Source organism: Oryzias melastigma, linkage group LG9, assembly GCF_002922805.2.
Source record: "Oryzias melastigma strain HK-1 linkage group LG9, ASM292280v2, whole genome shotgun sequence".
Lineage (NCBI taxonomy): Eukaryota > Metazoa > Chordata > Actinopteri > Beloniformes > Adrianichthyidae > Oryzias > Oryzias melastigma.
Window position 1 is genome coordinate 9,968,506 of NC_050520.1, and position 10,641 is coordinate 9,979,146.

At 38.3% G+C, this 10,641-nt stretch overlaps 1 protein-coding gene across 1 annotated transcript in view; it reads right to left on the reverse strand.

The window, feature by feature from the left end:
* Positions 1 to 9,212: 9,212 nt before the first annotated feature.
* ercc6l2 (excision repair cross-complementation group 6-like 2) overlaps positions 9,213 to 10,641 on the reverse strand; it is a 12,499-nt gene continuing 11,070 nt past the window's right edge. Inside the window, exon 20 of the mRNA XM_024275666.2 lies at positions 9,213 to 10,589. Coding sequence (XP_024131434.1) covers positions 9,575 to 10,589 — 1,015 coding nt within the window. The 3' untranslated portion in view covers positions 9,213 to 9,574. The remainder of the gene's footprint in view (positions 10,590 to 10,641) is intronic.

Sequence of the window (10,641 nt, forward strand, 5' to 3'; positions counted from 1 at the left end):
TGTGTTCAATAAACATTAATCTTGTTCTTTCTGCAATTTAAGGTGAGTTTTGGATTTTGGCCCCGATGTGTGATTGAGTTTGGCACCCCTGCTTTGGAGAATGTCCAAATGTCGTGGCTCACCTTTCAAGTGGTTAATAAGAGCCAAATATACTTTATCTTGGAATGAATCAAGATACATTATAGTTGTTAAATTTAAATAGTATGTTTTCATAATCCATTGATAGCTTTTGAGTTGGTTCAAAAACCCCAAAATGAGGATAAAAGTCCACAGAAAACGTTGATTAGAACGTGGGATTCGTTAAGGATGCTGCTTATCGCTACTTCTATTTGCACCTTTTACTTAGATCCACTCTAAGCCAGTGGATCAAACAGAGAAAAAAATATGGGGAGCAAATATTGGCTCTCTTTGCTGACGATTCACTATTGACTATCTCTTACTCCATTCAAATTATTCCAAAAATCACTAAATTACTAACTGATTACTAACTCTTTTTCAAGGTATAACAGAAGTATAAAACACAGGTGTTAACGCTGAACTACGACCCACCAGCAGAATTTTTGCATGGTTATAAACAGAAATGGGATGCAGACAGTATCAGATATTTAGTGTCGTACAATACTTGGTGACTCCACCAAAATGGCCCCTTAATATGGTGATAAAATCAGATATACAGAGATGGATTTGGACTTGCACTCTAGGACTTGCAATTACTTACCTATTCCAGTGCTTACTATTACTGGACACAAGTGGAACAACTGTTAAGGGAATACCGTTTACAGCTCTACTAGCCGACATCAAATTGCAGAATAAGATACATTTGATGGATGAACTCATTACCAATGCAATGATAGCTTCATGGATCGAGGTAAAGTGGAAGACAATTCCAACATTTTAAGATGGTGCACATATGTTCAGATTTGACTCCTAACCAGCAGGAGGACGTGGATCTCAAAAGGGTCATCGGACTACGACTATTTTGTCCACACTTGATTATATATTAGCACTTGATTCCTTTAAAAATTTAGAAAGAAAAACTTTGCTCAGATCATTTCTTCAGATCAGACACTGTTTTTAGCACAATCAAAAAATTATCTATAAAAACCTAGTGTTATCATTGATCATTAAAAAAAGAAAGAAACAAGACATTGACACAACTAACGAGCTTCAATTCAACTTTAGGAGCTAAATTGAAGATTTAATTGTTATCCCTGCAGCAAATAGGCAGATAAACAGAACCAGAAGAGTCTAAAACCAAAGGACAAACATGATGAATGAGACTCCCCCTCAAGAAAGTGGGCAGAAAGAGACAAAGAGAGGGATGAACGGTCAGACTGACCTACAAATGATTCATGTCAATTCTGACTTGTTTTCATTGAAACAGAAAACTCCTGTTTTTTTGTGTCACATGATACAAACCACAACCACCAACTTAGAAATTTTGGCTTGAATTTATTGGATTCTTTACATCAAAGAGCTAAAAACATTAAAAAACTGCAATTCTTGTTTAAGAATTGTTAATTTTCTAATTTAAAATCCTGAATACAATTAATTTGAACACAGATTTAAAATCCTGAGTGTGAGTGAATAAAGGTAAATCCACCTTTACTGTGCGGCGGGGGACTCAAATGTCTGTGTCTGAAAAAATCAACTGTGACGTGTATGCAAAAAACCTTAAGAAAAAGAAAGCCTTGCTCAAAGGCCTTTAAAGCAAAACTTGCATTTAGGAGAGCAAAAAAAAATGCAGTTTTTAAAAATGTATGGTCATATTATGGGTAAACTGGCAAGAAAGGTCATTTGTATTAATTGTAGAAAGCATAAAGTGTTTTCATATACTTCCTGATTCCTGTGCACATGGAAAATATTAACAAAACCATTACAGAATTCCATAAAGTGGTAAGTTGTCAAAAAATAAAAAGAGAAAATAAAACATTTTAATGCTCTGAAATATATATATCTATATCTTAGATAGATTTAATTCTTTGGGCAAACATGTCTCTAGTTTGGACAATTTTCAAGATTTTAATATTCCATGTGACCACAAGAGGGCGCAAAAGCCAAAGAGTTACCTGTGCTAAAGTGCTATGAAAGATCAGCATAAGTATTAATATTTCAAATGAAATAACTTTGAATTTCTAGCAACTGGTAATATAAGCTAGTAAAAAAAATCTCATAAAAGTGCTTTTAAAGGTTTGTGTGTCAAAGCTGTGGAAGAGGAATTAAGATTAATTATCACATCTTAAAACATGTAATTGTTATTTAAAGTTTGATCATATTTGCATATATAATTTCCTTCTGAAAATATATCTCACTGTGTTTTTGTTTAAAACAGGCAAGATAAATAAATCCAACACTTTTATGTAATTTAAATCTAAATTAAAGTTAAAAAAAATTAACAGTTAATTTAAAACAACAGACAATCAATAAGTGTTAATAATAAGAATAAAAAAAACTACAATATGAATAAAGAAATATGTGTCAAGTTTTTCATTGCTCTATTTTGGGAACTTATTCTTTTGGGGATCATTTAAATCAGATACAGGTTGAATTGACAAACCAAACAAAAGAAAAGAAAATTGTGGCCACAAGAGGGCGCAAAAGGCAAAGATTTTCATTGCATGAAGATGAAGGTCCTCAATCCCCCGTCGTCTTGAAGTTGAGTCATGGCATCTTTCTTTGAAATGTTTCACTATTCATCCAAGTGGCTTCATATGTTAAACTGATGAAGCCAAATTGAATGAGTCCTGAAAATACCATTAATTAACTTGAAGACATCAATAGATCCAACAGCACACTATCCTGCTACAGTTCCACTGAAGTTTCACTCATTTACTCACATATTCTCTGTCTTATTGTGTCTAACCTTCATTCCTCTCCTTTCCAGAACAAACTTCAACCTTTAGATGTTCCTCAACCTGCTCCCTGCTTTCATTACAGATCACAGTGTCATCTGCAAACATCACGATCCACATAAATTCCCGTCTAACGTCATCTGTCGTCTATCCATCTACACAGCAAACAAGAAGGAGCGACTTGAGTGACCTGAATAACTTGCACTACATAAAAAAATATAATGAAAAAAAAGTATTATCAAGAACATTTTTGCAGAACAAGAATGGTTATTCTGACAAATAGAATCACTGAATAACAGCTGTTTATTTCTCAATAGAAGTCTATGGGATTTTGGCTTTTTTGGAACCACTGGGTACTTCCTGTTTGGAAAAAGTCAGTCCAGTTCTCTATAGACAGTCATTGAATTACAGTAATCAAAGTTTTCATGTTTGTCTAGTTTCCTTTTCTTTATGCAACTTGACTGTGTGTGTGTGTGTGTGTGTGTTTGTTTGTATATCCTTGTGGGGACCGTCATCTGACAAGAGCTCTACAGGGACGTTCTCTAAAGTTAATGAAAGAAGTTGAGGTTAGAACTTGAACTCTTTATGTTGGTCTTTAGTTTTAATGTTTGGGTTAGACACTCAAAGCAGTGGGTTTGGGGTATGGATCTCTGGCTGGAGCGTCACTGCTTCGAGTCTTGATACCAACAGAATTAGACCTAACTGGCACCGGTGTCAAGCAGTGTTTACTCCACACTTGTTACTCTACTGTGGTGTCCTTGAGCAAGGTCCTTGCCCCTAATAGCTCCAGTGAAGCTGCTCAGTGGCTGCAGATGCATCTGTGGTTATACTGAACAACAGACAGACCTCCTGTGTGTAAATAAAAGGTAAAACATCAGCTAAAAAGGGTCAAGGTGAGAACGAGAGGCTGTGCAATGAATGTAGCATGTCATTTGATCAACTTTAGCTTAAATCAGAATGTGATGGTTTACGTGTTTTAGGAAGACAATAGGACAAAGATCCCCGTGTGGGGAGCAGAAAGAGGAGGAGGCGTGTTGGAAGATGCTCCCTGCGGAACTCCACTCTTCTCCGCGGACGCTGCCTGTGTGTTGTGTGAGAAAACAGAGGGGTCCACAGACGATACAAGACAAGCACATCGCCACTGCAGCCCACCCAGGAGACGAGGTCAGGACAGCTAACCTTCAGCAAACACACACAAACCTGAGGTGCCACACAAGAAATTTTCCAGAATGACCCAAAGAGTTTAAGACCAAAACGCTTTCATGTCAGTGGATGATGTCTGACACGGTGGAGGAAGGTTGTGGTATTCTTCAGCAGCAAATACTTGTATTTTTTCAGGACTATTAAAACTTTTTGACTACTTAAACTCCTACTCTGATCATATTTTGATCTATTTTAAAAGCGTTCCCAGTGTTCGTTTCTTTTAAGTTATGATTTTTCTATTTTTAGCCAAAATAATTTAAAAAAAAAGTATTTTTCTAGATTCAAAGGGTTTTTTGTCATATGTACAGTAAGGAAACGGTTTCCCTGTACAAAGACATTCTTACTTTGCAGCTCACTCTGAATCCCATAAACAAGGTTAATAAAAAATAAGATAAAAATTTAAGAAAAGATCAAGGATATTTACAGGATGCATAGTTACAAAACATAAGAAATAAACAATAAACTATGCATATATATATGACTATAAAGATATTTAGATATTTTCTAGGACAGTTTCTACAGAAATTTATCAGAAATTCGCCTCTGAGTTGTTGGAGGAAAGTAAGCCGGCACACACTTCCCATGATCCCTTGGTTTACACTCTTTGCACTACCGTACAGCCCCTTACAACCCCAACTTTACATTACAAGTGCAATAAAAATGGCCAACAATATAGGAGCTCTTTTTTTTCCCAATGGGATTTTTTTGTTCCTGGTTTACCATGACTTAAATAAAGAAGTACCAAGAAATGCAGTTTAAATCTGAATTTTCTTTATAAATGACCTTCATCATTAAAAAAAGGTGCGACAAGAACACCAAAAAACACAATTTTTAAAAACCTAAAATCAAAGTTTTTCTTTATTTCATCATCTCATTTGGTTTTATTGTTCTTTACAAGTCAGACTGAGAATATTAAACTCTTTCTCAGGGAAATATTAGGAATATTTGTGTCTCATAGCAGTAATAATACCATTTATCTCCCACCCAGAATACATCTCTAAAACTAAAAAGAATAAGTCCCGTCCTTTAACTTCTCGACGTGAATGCCTGCAAGGAAAAGAAAACAAGGCAAGGCGAGAAGGACAAAGGAGAATGGAAAGTCTAGAAGTGCAAAAACCTCAGAGATGGATGGATTGAATAAGAAAAGGCCAGTGACTTCTCTGAGGGCTGAGCTCTCACATATGGCTAAGCTTTGCTTGCATAGCCTCACTTCAAGGCGAAGGGCCTTGCAAACATAAACAGTGGAGAGGCTGCAGCTGGAGCGGGGAGGCAGCCGCCTGCTTACCGAGACCTCTCTACACTAAACAGTGGATCAAGTGACGTACGGGCCTTTGGCAGGCCAACAGAGAGCCAGGCGGCTCCGAAAAGCCTTTCTTCCGTACGTTTATAACTCTACTCTATCAATATTTACACCATGAGAAAACACGAATTTTCCACATCTTTTGTCCAAGGGATCTCGAGAGTACACCTCCCCTCTGCACCTGAGAGCAGAAGTACGAAAATATATAATGTTTTTGGGGGTCCATAGGAAGATAAAAAGTGTATCCCTTCATAACAGTGTCTGTTGGTGCATCCGAAACTTGATTTGTGGAAGTGTTTGTCATCTCCTTTATGATGGGGCACAATGTGGAACGGAAAGTCCCAGGAGCCGATGAATTAAACCAAATTACAGCTAACAGTTGCCTGGGTAGCTGCACTGGAGTGAGGGGCAAATGTTGGGTAATTTCCTAATGGCGGCGGCGGTGGTAGTGGTGGGGTGATTTTATTCTTTTTCACATTTAGAGACCTCCGCTGCCTGTTACCGTAACAACAGGGGGGCTCTGGGGCCCTCCAGTGTTTGCAGGCTGAGTCACCAAGAAAGTTTTTCTTAATAAGCATCGGATACAAACGGCTGTTTTTCCCACAGAAGCATCTGGGTGACAAGTCCCTGTTGTTCTGTTGTTTTACTTGACTAAATGGATGTTTTCAATGATTTGTTAAATATATTGGGAGCCAATTACCTCAAAGTCTAATTAGTAAATGATCTTTTTTTTTTGTTTTTTGAATCTGATTCCTCAGTTCTTGCAACAATACTTTTATCTAAGCTTTGACAAAATGCTGACAGATAAAATGACTCAACCTGCATGTATTACAAGCTGTTAACACATCAAATTTATCCAGAACTTAAAGAAAATCCTCTAAAAAAAAAAATCTGCAACACCAAGGATAGCTAAAGGTTAAAATTCCATGTTTCACTCAACAGTTCTGTGCTTATTTTGCACAAACAAGTATAAAAAGCTTCCCTACTATGAGCTGGTTCCTAATCAGTGATGGTGTGCAGACCGTCACAGCAGAACCAATGTTTAGAAACCTGAGCCGAAGGTGACGGGGCTCCGGGTCAGCACGGATCAACACTCATTCACAGCTTTTTGCAAACCGAATCAAACTATGTGTCACAGCCTGACATCTGCAAATAAACTCACACATCCAGGATGTGTCTTTGATACTTCACAAAGACGTCCAAAGAAACAACAGACTTACAGATGTGACGGTTCGAGAGGTTGGATGGAGAAATATCGATGTACTCACTTATTTTATTTATTTTATTTTATCTAACCTGGAAAAAACTGTTGAGATCAACTGATGAAACAATTGAGTTTTTTACTTTCTTCGGATTCTGTTTTTTGGAGTTTGATGGTGGCTAGAAAACAGAACTTTCCAAATCATGGCTCCAAGTGGAGAACAGGGTGGAGTGGGTCAGGCGAAGTATCCAGGATGTAGAAAGAAACAACCATTCATGAATTAAAAAGCAAAAATATGATTGTGATTTGCTGAGAAGAAATGTGGGCTATTTAGCTATTGGCTTAAAGTGAAGCTCTAACTGATAATGGGGTGTAAAGGGATCTAACAGCTTCATTTGTCCCATTATTAGACGTTTGAGGCTATTCGTCAGATTTAAAAGTGACAGATTAAGATGTCTGCATCAGAGCTACCTTAGTTCACCTGCATGACTTTCTATCAGCTGCCAAGCCTCAATGAGCTGTCAGTAAAATGCAAAACTCACCTACAATCACACATAAATCAGATCGCAACCACTAAAAAAGGAAAATAAACAAGTTAATCTGACAGGAATCTGCAGATGAAACACAGAACGAAGCAATGAAAGGAGGGCGGTTTGGCATTCTGGAAAACAAAGGCGTCTTTATTCTTCAGTGTGGGATTTCAACAGGTGTGACAGATGTGTGGCCTCACCAAACGCTTGTGAGGAGTCTGCCACCCAGGAGATGCACACACACCCGCTGGTTGCTGACCTGCATGCTCTGTTGAGACATGCAATCCACTCACCTGTTTACTGATTTCTATCAGCACTTTCTCATCTCTGCAAAACCAAGCAGGCGCCGTTGCTGCTCTTTGCTGTTGTTTACAGGGGAGGTCAACACAAGCGGCCATCTTCCGGGTTCAAATGCATCAAAGTTATTAGTTTCTGTAAATAAAAGCAATCATTCCAGCATCATTTGATGTCAACAAACAAAAGGCCAGAGTGCATGCATGCAGGCTGAACCCCTCTCAGCCGTCCTTCCACTTGTAGCTCCACAAAATCCTCAATTGCTCATTGTCATTTCACTAATGGCAGAGCGGCTTTCACTCTGAGGGGCCTCTGAGGCACAGCCGAGCAGAGCCACAGGCCGCTCAGGTTACAGCGAAAAGGACTGCGGGGGAATTATGCCATCTACACTTTGTGAACCTTCTCTGGGAATGCGAGCCAGCGAGGGGTGCAGAGCGATTGAGACATAATAGCCATTGGGGAGTCTTAAGTGATATCACTGCAGGGTCAGCAGCAGATCTAAAGCTGCAGTTCTCTGATGACAACAGTGTGACAACAGACGGCTTTTCCTTTCCTAAACTTCACTAGGGATCATTTCAGGTGAACCAACAGCTAAATATTAAAGTTATCCAACATTATAACAAGCATTCAATAATAGGTTTATATTTGTGCCTCCCTTCTCGGTGTCAGAAAATATGTGAATTTTGTTTTAATTAGAAAAAAAGAAAAAAGTTTAAAAATCCATGAAAAACATGGTTCATGATGATTAAAAGCTTTCTGATTTAGTTGATAAATGAAGAGTGAAAATCTGTCATTTTTTTCAAAGGCAAAATCCAGCAAGATGACATAAGAACTGGAAAAGTGGGTTTAGTGCCAACAGTACCAGAGCAGATACCAGATACTAGGCTTTTTTACACTTTTTTTTTTTAGTTTTTTCATTTTATGAAATAAAAAAAAATTGCCAGGATTAGATGATTACAAAAATAAATGTAAAAAAATAAATTTAATTCATCAAAGTCTCAAACCAATTATTTTCGAGCAGGGGTCCCCAGACTACGGCTCGTGGGCCAGATACGGCCCTCCTCCACATTTGGCCCGGCCCCGCAAACACTATCAGATACATTTTTTTTTTCTCAATCTGGCTGTTCGAGATGCACATAGAGCGTGACTTTCTATTGGTTTAATTTTTTTAAAAATGTTTTAGGATTTTTCTGCGAAGATTACAGAAATGAATCATTTAAATTTTGGCTATGTGTGGCTTTCTAGAAAGACATACATGTTTATGTTTGGACTGTGATTGATACACTTTTCCTGTTAGCCTGCAAACCGACCCCGGCAACACATCAGAGAAGAAAACAGTTATGTGGCCCTCACAATAAAAAGTTTGGGGACTCCTGTTTTAGACTTTTTGACTCGATGTGAGGTGTTTTTAGATAAGCCACCTCATGAGAGAAGGAAATAACATGAAATTTGGACGAAAATATGCTTAATTACACATATTTTTTTTGCTTTTATTTCAAAACTGTATCTTTAGTTTTCATTTTATTGCCAATTACACCAATGGGTTGATGTCCCCCAGAGAAAAATACAAACTTAGAAAAAATTTAATTCATTTGGTGTTGGAATGATCAAAAAAATTATGTCGATTCAGAAAATACATGAATGTCAGAAAAACAACAAATCCTCACACACTACATAAATGCATGATACATTTCTGCAACTTAACAAAGGGCCACACATGGCCCCAGGGCCGAAGTCTGCCCCCTCCTGTCTTATAGTGTATTTGTGACACTTCAGGATTTTCGTGCAGTCATTTTCTATTCCCAAATAATAATAATAAAAAGACATTAAAACAGCTTTTAAAATGAATTTATTTTGGAAATTAATTTTTCCTCGAGGTAGTAAAAAAGTATAAAACTGTTATCTCCAGAATTCAAACCTGGATAAAGCAGGAGCTAGATAATAATCAGATTAACAAACAAATTTAAAAAAATGTAACAGTTCCAGAGACTCAGTCAAACTAAACCCTAAAATCTACACAATGTTTTATTGGACTAATAATGACCTCTTTCCTCATAAATCTCAAACTAAGCAAATACTAAAATAAAATGTTTAAATAAATGTTTAAATAAAACAATAAATAAATAAAATATTTATAGACAAAATTTTTCATGTTTCTGAGAACCGAGGCAGCTAAAAGCCCCTCAGTAAATAGCTAAACATCTTCTTTTTTCCACAGGAACTTGTCATTCGTCTTCCACAGACTCTTGCTCTCATTCTGTCCAGACTTCCTTCTGGCTGCTGAGTTGATGCAAACTCTCTGGACTTCTTCTGGATCTGTTAACCTGTTGATGCTCTCCTCGTTGCCTTCGTCCAGGATGTCCCAGATGTCTCTGCGGGCTCCCTTTGACACCTGCAGCGGTTTGTGGACCTGCTGCGGGGTGCGGGGGCTTGAATCAGGGCAATCTCTTCCACCTGGAGGAGTTTTATTCATCTGCTGTTCCGCCTTGGGTTTTGGTTTCAGTAATTCATCCAGAATGGATGTATCTCCTACGAGGTCGGTTAGAAAGGAGAACTTACTGGAAGCTGGGGTGGGTTTCTGCTTTAGCTCGTCTCGCTGTGCTGTAGGTTTGGATAATACAGCAGAGCTGAGGTCGGAAGAAGAAGAAGGTGAATTTCTGTCTGTGTGGTTCAGGACGGCAGCGGCCTCCACAGACCCCAGACCACTGCTGATGGCCTGATCCATGCCAAGACCACCCCCAGGTCTGTGGGCTCCAGAGCTGGAAACATTAGCTCTCTTTGTCCTCTTGGGTTGTCTGGCAGTGCAGACCTCCTGCTCGGCTAAGTCAGGGCTTGAAAAGTTCCCTCGAGCTTCTAGTGCTTTCTTTTGTCCTTTCTTTTGCTTTCTGGGAGGTTCAGGGACATCGTCTTCCTGGACGTCAGATCTATTTTGTGGCACAGAGACAGTATTTTGTAAACTTTTAGGTTTTGCTCCACTATTCTCACTTCTTTTCCTCAAAGAGTCATTTGGTGGACTTTGTGTGGCAGCTTTGGACAATGATGAGGAGAAGTTTTCTGTTATAATGTTAGTGAGTTCAGGATGGTTGAGTGACATGTAATACTGTCGCAGCCATGTTAGTCTGTCAGCTGAACTTGTTTTCAGGATTTCTTTAGCAAACTGATGGACTGAGGGGAACTTGAACTTTTGAGCCATTTCGATCAGATGCAGCCTGGAGGAAGAGGACAGTGAGACAGCAAAAAGAGAATCTTAAGAAAGTAAAA